This window comes from Octopus sinensis, linkage group LG13 (assembly GCF_006345805.1).
Source record: "Octopus sinensis linkage group LG13, ASM634580v1, whole genome shotgun sequence".
NCBI classification, from domain to species: Eukaryota; Metazoa; Mollusca; class Cephalopoda; order Octopoda; family Octopodidae; genus Octopus; species Octopus sinensis.
In genome coordinates this window covers 48,086,289-48,105,578 of record NC_043009.1, presented here as the reverse complement: position 1 = coordinate 48,105,578, position 19,290 = coordinate 48,086,289, and the positions used below count along the sequence as shown (strand labels likewise).

The following is a 19,290-nucleotide window of genomic DNA, read 5'->3' as shown; positions in this document are numbered from 1 at the left end:
TTTTAGACTGTAATATATGATTTGAGGAAAATTTGGTTGTTATTCCTAGCTAATCGAGCAACTACAGAGAAGCTCTCTCGTTAGTGATATCACTGCTACCTGTTGTTGACATTGTTGTTTAGCTCAAGGAGGCCGGCATGTTACAAACAATCAAAAATATTCGACCCAAAAATTATCTTATCGTTATTTACAACAAAAATGGATAGTATGGTGAAGTCTATGCGAGATTTAGCTATTATTTCTAAAAGTTCAAGCTACCACATGGAGGCTCCTTTGTTATGGTGTTGTTGTCGGTTCTGTTTATTTCAATGTTATTGTTTTAGTGATGTCGAACAAGTTATTTCATTTGACTTAATGAGTAGATTAGAGCAATGTAATATTTGATGTAAGAAGCCAAAAAAAAAATGATATTCAAATACATTTCTATAACGATCGGAGCATTTCTTTTCCTAATTATTTGCTTAATGTTTATAAAACTTTAAAAAAACACTAAGGGAGACAACTCTAAAACTTTTAATTAAAAGCCCATTTGATATTCTTTCTGAAATTTTGGTGGGTGTTAGTCGATTTAAATAACCCCACTTCTGAACTGATGTTTATGTCATCGATCCTGAAAGAATGAAAGGCAAAGCAGACCTCGGCAGGATTTTAACTGAGAAGCGGGAAGAAGGTCATTAAATATTGAAATTAAAAGTTCGTTTTTGTATTTGTTCCGCAAAATTCTTGATCTGAACTCGTCTGTTGAACTGGTTTTGGAGCTACTTATTATGCTGTTTAGTGTGCAGATTACCATGCATTTGCACTCTAGCATGCAGTCTAACTTTAACCTTAATTCTGAGCTTAATCCTAATCACTATCTCTAAGCTGCTGACTCTGACCCTGACTCTAAACCCTAAACCCAAACCATGGCCCTAGTCCTAACCTAGATCAGGTGATTTCACATCATAGACTACAGATACTGCAGTAGACCACATGCTAAAGTAGCGCCCAGATTCCGATGTTTTGCAGGAGAGTCATTATACCAACAATAAACACACACACTGGTTACATTTCACCTCTTTATTATTTGACAATTGGTTAACCATTTAATCAATTATTTGATAAATTGGTCAGTCAATCAATCAGCTAGCTTTGTTGCCATTCATGATCTTATCACTGCCCTCTCTAGAGTAGAAGGGGAATAAAGACATGCCTTATGGGATTATGAATCACATTCAAATTGCTTCCTACAGTCTTGAAAAGAGAGATGTGGTACTCCCTGGGTCAAGAGATGGATGGTTGGAATGGTTGCGACCGGAATGCTTTTGATCATGTCACTTGGGTGTTGTTGTTGTTGTTGTTGTTGTTGTTGGCTGCCTTGGTAGCTAGTTGTGTTGATGAATGAAAATGTATTTCTTGGGCTGTGTGTAGAAGTAACTGAACAACACCTGCAAACCTTTAACAGAAGATTTTATTACTATACATAAGAATAACAGAGCATTGGCCTTCTACAGATAGCAACATCAATAATTACACACTGGCAAAGAGAGAGAGATACTGCTTGGAGTTTATAGCAAGCTGTTGTTGGTATGGCAACATGCAGCTTGCCCAACATAACTGGAAACAATTTTGCTATATTTGTTGCGACAGAAGTCCTTGTCATCAATCTGCACCCTCTGTCTTAGCTGCCTCCTTGTGTCGACAGGCTGGTAAAAATACACTACTACCTGATGTGGCAAGAATGGAGACACATATTGCTCAGCTGCCTTGACATTCTGCAGTTTATTACTGCCGAAAGCAACGTTTTATAGAACACAAGAAGAATATTCTGGAAGGTTGAATCATGCAATGGGTTAAAGCTGATCAGTTGCTTTATAGACTGATCATATGAAACTATTGTCATTCAGTCATGATGCCTGACCAGTTACCTAGCAGTTTGGTTTCAAATCACCACTACAATCATATCTCTAGCATTATAATTCTGTTCACACCAAGAATGTCTTGTAGAATTATAAAACACATTTAATACAGGACTAATACTATATTTTTATTTCATTGCTTCTGAAAAGTTTGAAGATAGAATTAACCATGGTAGGATTTGAACTCAGAACATAAAGGACTTTAACTAAATATTGCTGAACATTAGTTCAACATTCTAACAATCTTTGCTTGAAACAGCATTTAACCCTTTACTGTTCAGATTACTCAGTTAAATATATTGCTTATTTATTTACATTGTTTTTAGTTAATCATGCATTATCTTGTAGCTTTGAGATTTCAATGATTGATTGTTTATTTCTAGAATGACACTGTAGGGTAGGTGTGAGAGGCCAGCTCTGGCCAATTTGAAGATGAAATGGGGAGAATATTTTGGTTGGATACAGCCAGTTGGTTAAATCTCCATCACATTATGTCTGCAGTCTTGAAATGGGAGACATGCTGCTCTGGGTCATCAAGCCTTAAATATGCAATGTCCTAAGGGTAGATTGGGGTGGTCAGGATTGGAGGTTCTTTGGCCATATCTCTAACATGGAAACTAATCAACAACTGTTATAAGAAATTATTTTTTATACAGTTTTTATCAATAATTGACTTTTTTGTCACCATATATAGGCGTAGGAGTGGCTGTGTGGTAAGTGGCTTGCTTATGAACCACATGGTTCCGGGTTCAGTCCCACTGTGTGGTACCTTGGGCAAGTGTCCTCTACTATAGCCTCGGGCCGACCAAAGCCTTGTGAGTGGATTTGGTACATGGAAACTGAAAGAAGCCCGTCATATATATGTGTGTGTGTGTATATATATATATATATATATATATATATATATATGTATGTGTGTGTATATGTTTGTGTGTCTGTATTTGTCCCCACAACATCGCTTGACAACCGATGCTGGTGAGTTTACGTCCCTGTAACTTAGTGGTTCAGCAAAAGAGACCGATAGAATAAGTACTAGGCTTACAAAGAATAAGTCCTGGGGTCGATTTGCTCAACTAAAGGCGGTGCTCCAGCATGGCCACAGTCAAATGACTGAAACAAGTAAAAAAGATAAGAGTATATGTATGTATGCATGTGGGTGGGTGTTTTGTATTATATTTACATATACACAATGTGTATTTGTGTGCAAGATATGTAAATAGTTTTCCTACAGAGAAACTGGGCTAAAAATAAAAATAAAAAAACTAGTCCACTCACAAAATGGCAACACTGCTGTTTTGTTTAAAATCTGAAAAATATTCAGCCATAACATCACCATCTTTCTTTTTGCTTCTTTCCTTTTGCAATTTGAATAACTATAATTAGTCACATCCAGATAGGATAGAAAAAGCAATGCCACAAAAAAAAACAAAAAAAAAACAGTGTTCAGTTACTTTACTTCATGGAATTTCTTCTATGGATGGAATACTTTCGTCCCAGTTTCAAGAAGGAAAAACAATCTGGGGACAAAGAATTCCCGAGGACTTGGCATCAAATAACATGGAAATAAATCTGTTATGAATGACTATTACTTAGTCATTTTCTGTTCTTATGTTGTTATGAGCAACCAATCTGAGGTTTGTGGCTGATGTGACAAGGTAGCAACTTGACTCCTTTTTCCTATATTGGAAATAATGAATTTTCATCTGACCTTGTAGCTAATTGAGAGTATGCAGTGCCACTGAAAAGACCCAGAAGCCAAAATGCATCTGATACTCTTACTGACCACACCTGAAATGAATTTTCATCTTTTTCTGATATTTTTTGTTTTTAACATTGCAAATGTTGTCTCAGGACAAGTACTGCAGTAACCAGCCTGTCAACAGTATGTATACATTAGCCTGAGAGATTTGCTGCTCTGACACTCCACCTCATAGAATTTCTTCTTCAGGTGTATCACTCTTTTATCCCAATTTCTCAGGGTGAGAGAGATAGTCAGAGAATGGAAGACAGAAAAGGTTTTAACAACAAATGGCAACAGAAAGAAATCTCTCTTTGAGTCACTGTTGGTTGTTAGGTATTTCTACCCATGGTACCTACTTAGAAATTGTACAGCCACAAAAAATACAAGTAGCTGAAATAAGTTTCTTTCAAAGAATCTCTGTGGTAACATCACTCAACAAGGGGCATAGCACGGAGACCAGGGAGTCTATCCAAGTCTAGATGCTTATTTCTCCATATTGAAAAGTCACAGCTCTGGTACTACAGACAATTGGTTTGAATGCCACAAGGGAAGGATATGTCAAGGCAGATTCTTCAAGCAGAGTCAAGTGGCAAAAAAAACAACATGTAGACCAAGAATGAGACAGATGGATAATATCTGTAGTCTCAGTTGATCATGCTTGGGATTCAAGCAGGAAAGTAGTCATCTTCTGGTCATTTGCATTGTGAGCAGTAGAACCAAGATTTATATGTCGATGTTATGAGGTTGCCACTAGAGTACATACGTATGTGTACTCTGTGTACTCACTATGGATGAGTGACTTCTCTTCATCTCCTTTTTTAATGGCAAATGGGTCAATGGAAATAGGTTATTCACTCCAGTTACTGTAATAAAAATGACATCAACATTTGTAATACTATATACTGTATGAGTTGGCATTTTTAGCATTTTATTCGTTTCTGTTTCTCAGGAGCAAGAGATTAAATTCCTAGAAACCAGTGATTGTAGTAACATCCACAGGAAACTGTTCCACTTCAAGGCGTCGAGCTGGCAGAAACGTTAGCACACCGGGTGAAATGCTTAGCAGTATTTTGTCCCCCACTACGTTCTGCCGAGAATGGCTTTGCCTTTCATCCTTTCAGGGTCGATTAAATAAGTACCAGTTACGCACTGGGGTCGCTATAATCGACTTAATCTGTTTGTCTGTCCTTGTTTGTCCTCTCTGTGTTTAGCCCCTTGTGGGTAGTAAAGAAATAGGTATTTCAACTGATGTTATGTTCTGAGTTCAAATTCCACCAAGGTCGACTTTACCTTTCATCTTTTCGGGGTCGATAAATTAAGTACCAGTTACGCACTGGAGTCGATGTAATCAACTTAATTCATTTATCTGTCTTTGTTTATTCCCTCTATGTTTAGCCCCTTGTGGGCAATAAAGAAATAAGAAACTGTTCCACTTCGCTGACTTCACCAACATTTTGCAGCAACACACAATATAATAACAACATCCTTCGTTAAATATAAACTAATAGCTGTTGTTGTTTAGCCCCAGGTCAGACCTGATCAGAGAGACATATAATCAAAGTCCTTCCAGACATAACTAACACAACTATTTCATATATCAGAGTCTACACACACAGTCTAACATGTTATTCATTTAAGTTGGTAAGATATGATCATGGTTTCAACTGCAATTTCTAGCTAATCAAGTGACTACATAGAGAGTTTCTTGTTGGCTCAATCAATGGTTGTATATGGACCAGTGGATGGATGGATGGACCAAGGGATGGAGGGACCAATAGACAGATGGACCAAAAATGAATGGATTGATGGATGGACCAATGGACCAATAGACAGGTGGGCCAATGGACGGATGAACCAAAGGACATGGACCAATGGATGGATGGATGGACTAACAGATAGATGAACCAGTGAATGGATGGATGGATGAATGGATGGACGGACAGATGGATGGATTGATGGATGAATGCAATAAACCATGAAGAGATACAGATGTTTCTTCATCTTATAGTTCCATAAATATGTAGGATGCATTGTGGAAGTATTGAATTGACCCTTGTATAAGACTGGTTTTATATTTTAGTGTCCCTAGAAAGATAAAAGACAAAGTTGGTTGGAATTAGATTTGAATGCAGAGCATTAATAACTGACGTGGAATAAGCTGCCAGACGAGATAGTGAAGATGCCGACGACCGCTCGGTTCAAAGTCTTTCTTGACCAGAAATGGCCTGAACTCTTTGCATGAACACCCTCCCTGTACAAAACTCCATGTCCCCCTACATGGCCTTGCTTTTTGCTTTTTGAGCCAAAAAAATTAACTTAACTTAAATACAACAGACGTTTTTACTCTTTTACTTGTTTCAGTCATTTGACTGTGGCCATGCTGGAGCACTGCCTTTACTCGAGCAAATTGACCCCAGGACTTATTCTTTGTATGCCTAGTACTTATTCTGTCAGTCTCTTTTGCCGAACCACTAAGTTACAGTGATGTAAACACACCAATATCAGTTGTCAAGCCATGTTGGGGGGACAAACACAGACACACAAACATATACACACACACATACATATATATATATACATATATACAACGGGCTTCTTTCAGTTTCCGTCTACCAAATCCACTCACAAGGCTTTGGTCGGCCCGAGGTTATAGTAGAAGACACTTGCCCAAGGTGCCACACAGTGGGACTGAACCCGGAACCATGTGGTTGATAAGCAAGCTACTTACCTCACAGCCACTCCTATGCCTTGTGCTGTATAGGGACCAGCATGTCAAGAAAATAGACCCAATGGTTCATCTGCATGTCATGGCAACTAAAAGAGATTGATGTAGGATTTTCACTCCAGCCTTGTAAAACTTTTACCAGCAATGACATTTTGGTTCGCGGGAGCAACTGTTTTTCATAGACACATATTGTCGTGAATTGCTCAAAATGTGGAGTAGATAAACAGCTGACAACTGATGAAGGGTCGTTCTTGATGTTACTTGTCTTGTTTTCCATTTGTTTCTCTCTTTGTTCGCATACCAAGGTTTGCCTCCATATTTCATGTCGTTTTCATATTTCGTAATCCATGTCATTTTTGTATCTGATGTGTGTTTATTCACCACCACCACTTGACAATTGGTGTTGGTTTGTTTACATTCCCATAATTTAGCAGTTCATCAAAAGTGACCAACAGAATAAATACTTAACTAAAACCTTTCAAGTTGGTGCCCCAGCATGGCCACAGTCCAACAACTGAAACAAAAAAAAAGATAAAGAAGGAGGATAAAAAAATTGTCTTCTTTTGTTTTGCTTTTTTTTATATTATTTCATTCTATTTATTTATTTCTATTTTTTTAATGTTTATTTTTATTTTGTTTTCATTTTTATTTTGCGTTTATTTACCTATTTAGTCATCATATTTTGTTGATGAAACAGATTTTGTAAGTATCCATTTGTGAGTCATCTCCTCTTCCAGTTACATTCCTTGTTTCTAATATTCCTTCTTCAATAACAGATTTCCTCTCTTGAAACTTCTTGTATTTAACATTGTTAATGCTGTTATCACCAGGAAAGGCCATCACTTCACAGAAGAAAAAAAAAAAGAGAAAAAAAAGAAACAGCTATAAGCTACGTAATTAAATAACTAAGATACTATTTATGTATTTAATGTAACAAGTCTAAAATATCTCCTGTATATGCCAGCATGTAAAATGCAGATTTTATATTCTTAAATCTAAGCAAAAATTGCCAAGCATCTAATACAACCGTATCACAGATGGGTTACCAAATATATGCACGTATGACAAAGCATATAAAAGTTTGCTTTTTCCACAAAATATACTTGTAAAATCAGGGAGTCTCTTTTGCAAGAGTGTGTCTTATATACCTTATATACCAGCAAATACAGTAATTGGAAATATTTATGTGATGATAAACGGATAATATTAATTCAACGCATATCATAATTATTCTGGCATGTAAGGGAGATAATTCAGGACATATTTCGATCTTATTTGGCCTCATTAAGGCGACATAGGCTTCGTGCTAAAGTAATGATGAATGAATCACAAAGAAAATGAAAAAGATTGTACATGTATTGGTGTAAATGTGGTAACAAACCTCTGAATTATACATACACACACACACACACACACACACACACACACACATACATACATACATACATACATATACAGGCACATACAGATGATTGATGTCTCTTTGGGCTTCTTTGTTGTCAACAACATTTCAGACTTTCTATCCATGCCCTCTTAGATGACTACTCAGTCTCATTGCAGATCTGCATGGTTTAAAGCATAGGTGACAGACCAAATCTGTAACTTGCCATATGCTTCTAACTGGTTACATCTGCACATGTTGCCATAGGACTTAGAGTAGGTAGAATGACAGATGAGGTCACCATAAAAGGACATCTGAATGCCATCTGATTATAGTGATAAATACTTGTACAATCTGAATACCACTCCTCGGGTTTCGATGATTGGTACCTAATGACAACTGAAGTATGCATACATTCATACATACATACACACACACACACACACACACATATATATATATATATATATATATATTATATATATATATATATATATATATATATATATATAAACAGGGTGCAGTGAATAGACTGTTGTCTAAATCATGCAAAAATGAAAATAAAACTGACATTTCATTTTAACAGGTATATTTACCAAAATTACATAAAAATATCTTGAAATACTAAAGAGCGAATTTATTCAATAGAATCACCATTGGCATCAACCATGCTTTTGGAATCTCCTGCAACTCTTCTAGATGGTCTCCTTGTTTAAGTTGGTGAATTCTGAATTTGGGTAAATAATCCTTCGAACAGACAGTCAGTAGCGACACCTGCTGGGTTCGGCTACTCTGCATTGATAAAGGGCAAATACCCTGAAACATGTCTGCAGATGCCTGACCAGCAAGGGGAAGTGGCTGACCTCTCCTGTTCGAAGGTTATAATGGACACAGGTTCGTGTGCCATATAGCTAGCTAGAGGTGATGGCCTCTTGGAGCTAATCAACGGCAGCTTTCGTCCTATATTTATGGACTGCCATATTAGCTTGGCGATAACTATTAATATATATACATATATATATATATATATATATATATATATATATATATATATATATGTGTGTGTTTTCTTATTACCCACAAGGGGCTAAACATAGAGGGGACAAACAAAGACAGACAAACGAATTAAGTCGATTACAACGACCCCAGTGTGTAACTGGTACTTAATTTATCGACCCCGAAAGGATGAAAGGCAAAGTCGACCTCGGCGGAATTTGAACTCAGAACGCAACAGCAGACAAAATACCACAAAGCATTTCACCCGGCGTGCTAACAATTCTGCCAGCTCGCCGCCTTATATATATATATAAACATGTATACATACACACACAGATACATACATAAACACATACATACTTATACAAATATATATTTATATATATATATAGATAGATAGATAGACAGATATACATACACATACATATATGAACATACATACAAACATTTGTTTGTGAGTGTGCGCGCATGCATGTGTGTATGTGCATGGGTGTGTGTGTGTGTATGTGTGCATGTATGTTCAGATGCATGTGTGTGTGACTCCTTACAGGGTTTATAGAATAGCCAGAGGACTGTTCTGAATCCTTACAACAGTGTGGACTCCACAAAAAGCACTCAGGACCCAGGATAGTGGTGTTACACCAGGTCACAGAATAAGCTTACCCTATAAGTAGGCCTGGATGGGATTTGAACTCAAAATGCAAGGAACTAGAATCTATACATTAAGGTTGACATTCTCACAGTTGCAACAATCCACTATTCTGGAGTCATATATGTATATATATATATTTTTTTATCAACCCCAAAAAGATGGAAGGTAAAATTGACCTCATTCAGATTTGAAATCAGCACTATTTGAATGGTAAAATGTATTTCTACTTTTATCTCTTCAATTCCAAACCCTGAAACCCGACTTTTCCCTTCTTTAATCTTTCCCACTTTGATTCCAAAATTTACACTAAACTCCTTTTTTTGTTTTATTTTTACCTGTTTTTTGTTGTTGCATGTGTGAAGTAATGTTTTGACAGAATCGGTGGAGGGACATGCCCTGTCACATTTTTGAGGTCAAAATCAAAATCAAATGTCTTTCTTCGTCTACAAATTTTACAGCCAATTTACTTGCTATTTCTAGCAGGTTGAACGACTTCCTAGAAAACTTCCTTTGTTGGCCTGTACTGATGTTGCTGGTGATAATGGTGTTCCTGCTATTATTATTATTATTATTATTATTATTATTATTATTATTGTTATTGTTGTTGTTGATTATGCTTCTTGATGCTGCTATTGTTGCAGCTGTTGTTATTTTTGTTGTTGTTGTTGTTCTTATGCTGCTTTTTGATGCTTCTAACTGTTGTGATTGTTGCTGTTGTTGCTGTCATTCTTACTTTTGTTGCTACACTGCCTATTGTTGTTGCTGTTATTGGGACTGTTAGCATCGTTGTTGTTACATTTTTTTTTGTTGTTATACTGCCTACAGTTGCTACTGCTGTTGTTATTGTTGTTGTTATTGTTGTTGTTAACATGTTGCTTGTCAATGCTACTGCAGTTGTTGTTGTTGTTATTGTTATTGTTATTGTTGTTGTTATTGTTATTGTTATTATTGTGTTGCTTGTTAATGTCCCTGCTGTTCCTACCGTGAATTATTACAAAGCAAATTGGCTTATTTCATCAGTAAAAAAAGCAAACTGCGTCTACTGATCTCAGATCTTTTGGCAAATGACATACCTTCCAACACATTTAAAAAAATTTATGTGTGTGTGCGTTGGTACCATGTAAAAAGCAGTGGTGCTGGTGCTATGTAAAAAGCACTGGTGATGGTACCACATAAAAAGCACTGGTGATGGTACCACACGAAAAGCACTAGTGATGGTGCCACATGAAAAGCACTGGTGATGGTACCACATAAAAAGCACTGGTGATGGTACCACATAAAAAGCACTAGTGATGGTGCCACATAATAAGCACTGGTGATGGTGCCACATGAAAAGCACTGGTTATGGTACCACATAAAAAGCACTGGTGATGGTACCACATAAAAAGCACTAGTGATGGTGCCACATAATAAGCACTGGTGATGGTGCCACATGAAAAGCACTGGTTATGGTACCACATAAAAAGCACTGGTGATGGTGCCACATAAAAAGCACTAGTGATGGTGCCACATAAAAAGCACTGGTGATGGTGCCACATGAAAAGCACTGCTGATGGTGCCACATGAAAAGCACTGGTGATGGTGCCACATAAAAAGCACTGGTGATGGTGCCACATAAAAAGCACTGCTGATGGTGCCACATGAAAAGCACTGGTGATGGTACCACATAAAAAGCACTGGTGATGGTGCCACATAAAAAGCACTGGTGATGGTACCACATGAAAAGCACTGGTTATGGTACCACATAAAAAGCACTGGTGATGGTACCACATAAAAAGCACTGGTGATGGTACCACATAAAAAGCACTAGTGATGGTTCCACATAATAAGCACTGGTGATGGTACCACATAAAAAGCACTGGTGATGGTACCACATGAAAAGCACTGGTGATGGTACCACAGGAAAAGCACTGGTGATGGTACCACATAAAAAGCACTGGTGATGGTGCCACATAAAAAGCACTGGTGATGGTGCCACATAAAAAGCACTGGTGATGGTACCACATAAAAAGCACTGGTGATGGTACCACATGAAAAGCACTGGTGATGGTACCACAGGAAAAGCACTGCTGATGGTACCACATAAAAAGCACTAGTGATGGTTCCACATAATAAGCACTGGTGATGGTGCCACATGAAAAGCACTGGTTATGGTACCACATAAAAAGCACTGGTGATGGTGCCACATAAAAAGCACTGGTGATGGTACCACATGAAAAGCACTGGTGATGGTACCACAGGAAAAGCACTGCTGATGGTACCACATAAAAAGCACTAGTGATGGTTCCACATAATAAGCACTGGTGATGGTACCACATGAAAAGCACTGGTGATGGTACCACAGGAAAAGCACTGGTGATGGTACCACATAAAAAGCACTGCTGATGGTACCACATAAAAAGCACTAGTGATGGTTCCACATAATAAGCACTGGTGATGGTACCACATGAAAAGCACTGGTGATGGTACCACATGAAAAGCACTGGTGATGGTGCCACATAAAAAGCACTGGTGATGGTACCACATAAAAAGCACTGCTGATGGTGCCACATAAAAAGCACTGGTGATGGTACCACATGAAAAGCACTGGTGATGGTACCACATGAAAAGCACTGGTGATGGTACCACATAAAAAGCACTGCTGATGGTACCACATAAAAAGCACTAGTGATGGTTCCACATAATAAGCACTGGTGATGGTACCACATGAAAAGCACTGGTGATGGTACCACAGGAAAAGCACTGGTGATGGTGCCACATAAAAAGCACTGGTGATGGTACCACATAAAAAGCACTGCTGATGGTGCCACATAAAAAGCACTGGTGATGGTGCCACATAAAAAGCACTGGTGATGGTACCACATGAAAAGCACTGGTGATGGTACCACAGGAAAAGCACTGGTGATGGTGCCACATAAAAAGCACTGGTGATGGTGCCACATAAAAAGCACTGGTGATGGTACCACATGAAAAGCACTGGTGATGGTACCACAGGAAAAGCACTGGTGATGGTGCCACATAAAAAGCACTGCTGATGGTGCCACATAAAAAGCACTGGTGATGGTACCACATGAAAAGCACTGGTGATGGTACCACGGGAAAAGCACTGGTGATGGTGCCACATAAAAAGCACTGGTGATGGTACCACATAAAAAGCACTGCTGATGGTGCCACATAAAAAGCACTGGTGATGGTACCACATGAAAAGCACTGGTGATGGTACCACAGGAAAAGCACTGGTGATGGTGCCACATAAAAAGCACTGGTGATGGTACCACATAAAAAGCACTGCTGATGGTGCCACATAAAAAGCACTGTGATGGTACCACAAAAAGCACTGGTGATGGTGCCACATAAAAAGCACTGGTGATGGTGCCACAATAAAAAGCACTGGTGGATGGTACCACATAAAAGCACTGGTGATGGTACCACATAAAAAGCACTGGTGATGGTACCACATAAAAGCACTGGTGATGGTGCCACATAAAAAGCACTGGTGATGGTACCACATAAAAGCACTGCTGATGGTGCCACAATAAAAAGCACTGGTGATGGTACCACATGAAAAGCACTGGTGATGGTACCACAGGAAAAGCACTGGTGATGGTGCCACATAAAAAGCACTGGTGATGGTACCAACATAAAAAAGCACTGCTGATGGTGCCACATAAAAAGCACTGTGATGGTGCCACAATAAAAAGCACTGGTGATGGTGCACATAAAAAGCACTGGTGATGGTACCACATAAAAAGCACTGGTGATGGTACCAACGGAAAACACTGGTGATGGTACCACAAAAAGCACTGGTGATGGTGCCACATAAAAAGCACTGGTGATGGTACCACATAAAAAGCACTGCTGATGGTGCCACATAAAAAGCACTGGGATGGTACCACATAAAAGCACTGCTGATGGTGCCACATAAAAGCACTGGTGATGGTACCACATAAAAAGCACTGCTGATGGTGCACATAAAAAGCACTGGTGATGGTACCACATAAAAGCACTGGTGATGGTGCCACATAAAAAGCACTGGTGATGTACCACATAAAAAGCACGGTGATGGTACCACAGAAAAGCACTGGTGATGGTGCCACATAAAAGCACTGGTGATGGTGCCACATAAAAGCACTGGTGATGGTACCACATAAAAGCACTGCTGATGGTGCCACATAAAAGCACTGGTGATGGTACCACATAAAAAGCACTGCTGATGGTGCACATAAAAAGCACTGCTGATGGTTGCCACATAAAAAGCACTGGTGATGGTGCCACATAAAAGCACTGGTGATGGTACCACATAAAAAGCACTGGTGATGGTGCCACATAAAAAGCACTGCTGATGGTGCCACATAAAAAGCACTGCTGATGGTGCCACATAAAAAGCAATGGTGATGGTGCCACATAAAAAGCACTGCTGATGGTGCCACATAAAAAGCAATGGTTATGGTACCACATAAAAAGCAATGGTGATGGTGCCACATAAAAAGCACTGCTGATGGTGCCACATAAAAAGCAATGGTGATGGTACCACATATAAAGCAATGGTGATGGTACCACATAAAAAGCAACAGTGATGGTACCACAAAAAGCACTGGTGATGGTGCCACATAAAAAGCAATAGTTATGGTACCACAAAAAGCACTGGTGATGGTACCACATAAAAAGCACTGGTGATGGTACCACATAAAAAGCAATGGTTATGGTACCACATAAAAAGCAATAGTGATGGTACCACAAAAAGCACTGGTGATGGTACCACAGAAAAGCACTGGTGATGGTACACATAAAAAGCACTGTGATGGTACCACATAAAAAGCACTGGTGATGGTACCACATATAAAGCAATGGTTATGGTACCACATAAAAAGCACTGCTGATGGTACCAACATAAAAAGCACTGGTGATGGTACCACATAAAAAGCAATGGTTATGGTACCACATAAAAAGCACTCGTGATGGTACCACATAAAAAGCACTGGTGATGGTACCACATAAAAAGCACTGGTGATGGTACCACATAAAAAGCAATGGTTATGGTACCACATAAAAAGCAATAGTGATGGTACCACAAAAAGCACTGGTGATGGTACCACATAAAAAGCAATGGTTATGGTACCACATAAAAAGCAGTGGTGATGGTACCACATAAAAAGCACTGCTGATGGTGCCACATAAAAAGCATAAACCACTGTCTCAAGTTGAATCCCCTTGTAGGTAAAACTACAACTTAGCAATTTTATTTAAAGAGACTAATAAAGTAAGCATCAAGTTAAAATAAATATGAGTCAATATAACCACCAAAAACATTTCTAGACAGTGCTCCAGAATGGCTAGAGACCAGTAAGTAAAAACAAGTCAAGGAATGCAGTATCTATTTTGTGTTTTTATTTATATTATATTTGTTTTTGCTATTTATTTTCCCATTGTATTTTGTTGTGACAGATCTTGTAAGTATTACTACATTGATTAATACATTAATACATTGTAAGTATTACTACATGATTCACAAATAAATGCATTCTCTTTTACCCTTTTTTCCTTACAAATTTATTCCTTCATTGATCTTATTGTTTCTTGTGTCTTGAACTATAAATTTCATAGATTCTTGAATGTGAGAAACTGGCTTTCTGTCTCGAACTTTTTCCTGTCTTACCTTATTTTAATGTCACTGGAAACACGGAAACACGTGTAGGTCACAATAATATGCTGTATAAAATTGCAAAATAACAGAAATTAAATTTTGAGGATGACCAAATCTCCATATACTTTATAATTATTACTTATATCTGTCTTCCCTTCTCTGGATCTTTCCTTCTCCTATGTTTCCGACGAAGAGCTCCGCTCGAAACGTTAAACCCTCCTTCTTTCCTTCTTTCCTGAGCGTCCAATAATACTATATTTGTTCCACGTCCTCGTGTTGTTGTGTTTTTTTGTGCTTTCATGTTTGGATTAACTATATATATATATATATATAAATATCATCAACATCATTATCATCATCATCATCATCGTTTAACATCTGCCTTCCATGCAGACATGGGTTGGACAGTTTGACAAGAACCGGCCAGGTAGAAGGGTAGAAAACTACCCCAGGTTACTGTGTCTGTTTTGGCAGAGTTCATACAGCTGGACACGTTTCTTAACATCAACCACTCGGCAAAGTGGACTCAGTGCTTTTTACTTGGCACTAGCACAGGCGAGGTCAGTTTTGGTATTGTTTTTACAGCTTGATGCCCTTCCAGACACCAACCATGTTACAGTGTGGACTGGATGCTTTTAACATGGCACCAACACTGGCAGGGGTCACCAAGCAACTTGCAAGACAAGGAGTTTTGAGAGGAGAGGAAGCATTGGAGGAGGTGATCTTGTGTAAGATGATGAAAGGTTAGAGTGTGACAGAAACAGAGAGGCGAACAATTTCATAAACAAATTTAGAAGTGAGTTGGCATTTTACAGAAAATAAAGTAAATTTCAGATATAGGGTAGCTGTAAAAACAGCCTAGAAAATTGGGTACATACCCCTTGAAGACAGAAAAAAGTTGCCTGTAGATGCAGTCAGTATCTGAGGTACATGGCTTGATTCTCTGTAGGAAGTGCCCTTGCAGTGTCACATAAAAGTACTCTGTAGCCACCTGCTGGAAAATTTCTTTTTGTCTTTTATGGGTATTTTCTAGAATGTTTTCACACCAATTTCACATTCAAAATTTATTTTATTTTCGGTAATCCTCATCATCATCATTATCATCATCATCATCATCATCATCATCATCACAATCATTTAACGTCCACTTTCCATGCTGGCATGGGTTGGACAGTTTGATAGGAGCTGGCAGGCAGAAGACTTCACCATGCTTCTCAGTGTGTTTTGACATGGTTTTTTCAAAACCACACCACAGAATCAACACACACATATGTATATATATATATATATATGTATGTATATATATGTATTATATATATATATATATATATATATATATATATATATATACATATATACACACATATATATATATATAAACACATATATATACATATATACACACATATATATATATATATATATATATATATATATATAAACACATAAGAGATGACCATAATAGGACATCTGACTCACAGCAGTTAAAACTTTCTAGTGAGTCAGATGTCCTATTATGGTCATCTCTTATCTGTTTAAATGTACACTGTATTTTTCTATGAATAATATATAGTCTGTTGACTAAATTTTTTCCTTGTCGCTATATTACTGGTAGCAGAGAATTTTTCTATAAATTTTTTTCTGCTACCCTAAGATTTATTATTATATATATATATATAATATATATATATATATATATATATATATATATATATATATATACATATGTGTGTGTGTGTGTGTGTGTGTGTGTGTGTGTATATATATATATCATCATCATCATTTAACGCCTATTATCCATACTGGTATGGGTTGGACGATTTGACCAGAGCTGGCAAGCTGAGGAGCTGCACCAGACTCCAGCCTGGTTTGGCATGGTTTCTGTTGCCTGAAGCCCTTCCTAATGCCAATCACTTTACAGAGTGTATTGGGTGCTTTTATGTGGTGCAACACAAGTACTTTTATGTGACACCACAGGTGCACTTTTACATGACACCACCATAATTGCTTTACACCACCAGCAGGATTGGTCTTAACACTTCTGCTATGAGGTACAGGTCTTCTTGAGTACGGTTACCATCACCACTGCCACCATCAGCACCACTGCCATCCATCACCACCACTGCTACCACCACCACTGCCACTGTCACCATCACCTCCACCACCACCTCCACCACTACCAGCAGCACCTTCCTACCAGCATCAACACCACCACCATCATCACCATATATATATATATATATATATATATATATGTATGTATGTACATACTCAATGGGCCACCACAAATCCACCTGGGATCCTCTAAAAAGGAGTTGCTGTTAGGAAAGGTATCCAGCCATAGAAATTAAATCAAAACTGAAACATATGAGTAGGGCAAGGTTCACTCTAAACTATTTCTGACAGCAGTAACTCCAAATATCAACTAACCAAGACTAGAACAACTCATCCAACCCATGCCACCTTGGAAAGCAGATGTAAAGCAATCACAATGATATATGCATATCAAAAAAACCCTGACGACAATGCCCTTCAATGACAACTACCACCTAGGACAATTACCCCACTTGGTTAATTACCCCTTTTCCAATATATTAAGAAATTTTAAATTATCTGTTGTCCTTAGGGGAGGGGCAGTTATTGTCCATGTGGGGTAAATGTCCTAGACTCATATATGTATATATAATTTAAAGTAATTGGCAATATATTCAATTTTAAAGGCATATCCAGATGATATATATGGATTTATCAATAATGCACCACCTTTTTCTTCTGGTTCAGGTAAGTGTATTTGATGTTTTATTCTACATTTTGTTTGACCCCTTGATCCAATTCATATTAATTAAATATTTTCCAAATGTGAAATTGTATGTATGTACACACAGACATACATTATTATTATATCATGTGATTATGCAATTGACCAGGCTATTAGATGTTATCAAACACCATTGGTCACAATGCACTTTACATTGTTTTAGCCTTTAAATGATGCCACGCTACTGGTCAGGCAAGCGGGCCAACATTCCACTCTGATCAGAAGATTAGTCCATTGCAAAGTAATCCATTTACGACTGAGTTGATGGGGAGAACGTAAAATGAAGTATTTTGCTCAAGAACACAATACACTGCTTGGTCCAGGAATTGAACCATGATCTACCGATCATGAGTGAAGCACCCTAACCACTAGGCCATACACCTTCACATGTATGTGCGTATGTGTGTGTGTGTGTATGATGGATTCTCTTGTTGGGAATAACAAATGAGGGTTCAGTAAAATAAAGCATTGATCATGTTCTATGGACACAAACGTGTCTCTTGAGGCCTGCTGGTGCCATGCAAACCTTTTGGCAAATGGACCAAAATGAGAACTCAGTTTATATATACATACACACATGAGTGAGTGGATGAACAAAAGAATTCCCATTCAACACACATTTATTAGGAGTTACATGTATTATTCAAAACAGTTTGATTTTGATTCTGTACTACTTCAAGTATCACAAGGCCCCTAACAGAGCCTGTCTTCTCAGGCCAGTGGAATAGCCAAGTGCATTTGGCTATTCCACCAGCATGAGGTGACAGGCTCCATTAGGGGCCTTGCAAAACTTGAAATAGCATGGACTCAAAGGATTTTATCCTATATATGCTGTTCTCAGTATTTACACATTGAAAAATGTCTTTTTACTTGTTCTATATATACATATACAAACTTATGTATACACACACACATGCATATATATATATATATATATAATCATGCAATTTCAGAACCATCTGAAGATAGTCAAGCTTGCCCGTGTAAAACCCCATGCCGTCCCTATGGTCGCTGCTATAGGTTTCGACATTTATGTTTCAAAAGTAAGTACACATATTTCTTTTTTGTAAATGGAAACTGTGTGAATGCCTGTCATATCACTAGATATATATATACATATATATATATATATATATATATATATATATATATATCTTGGGCAGGGTGTATATCTGTGTGTATGTCATTGAGGCTATGTTTGTCACATACCCCCATTACTTGACAACCAGTGTTTGTGGTTTTTACATCTCTGTAACTTAGCAGTTCAACAAAAGAGTCCAATAGAATAAGCACCAGACTTACAAAAGAATATAAGTACTGGGAAAGATTTGATTTAAACCCTTAAAAGCCTTGCTCCAGCATGACCGCAGTCCAATGACTGAAACAAATAAAAAATAAGATATAATACAATATCATGCTTCTTTATAAGGCAACA

The 19,290-nt window shown here is 37.9% G+C and overlaps 1 protein-coding gene and 1 long non-coding RNA gene across 3 annotated transcripts in view; one reads left to right on the top strand and one right to left on the bottom strand.

The window, feature by feature from the left end:
• Window positions 1-19,290, bottom strand: part of LOC118765813 — a 230,525-nt gene that overhangs the window by 161,707 nt on the left and 49,528 nt on the right. The window lies entirely within an intron of this gene.
• The window catches only part of LOC115218538, a 52,576-nt gene that overhangs the window by 3,288 nt on the left and 29,998 nt on the right, over window positions 1-19,290 (top strand). Inside the window, exons 2-4 of one of the 2 annotated variants that reach the window (XM_029788413.2) lie at window positions 7,037-7,066; window positions 17,758-17,818; window positions 18,809-18,898. In XM_029788413.2, the coding sequence (XP_029644273.1) occupies window positions 7,037-7,066; window positions 17,758-17,818; window positions 18,809-18,898 (181 nt within the window). The remainder of the gene's footprint in view (window positions 1-7,036; window positions 7,067-17,757; window positions 17,819-18,808; window positions 18,899-19,290) is intronic. The other variant, XM_029788414.2, reaches the window with a different exon arrangement.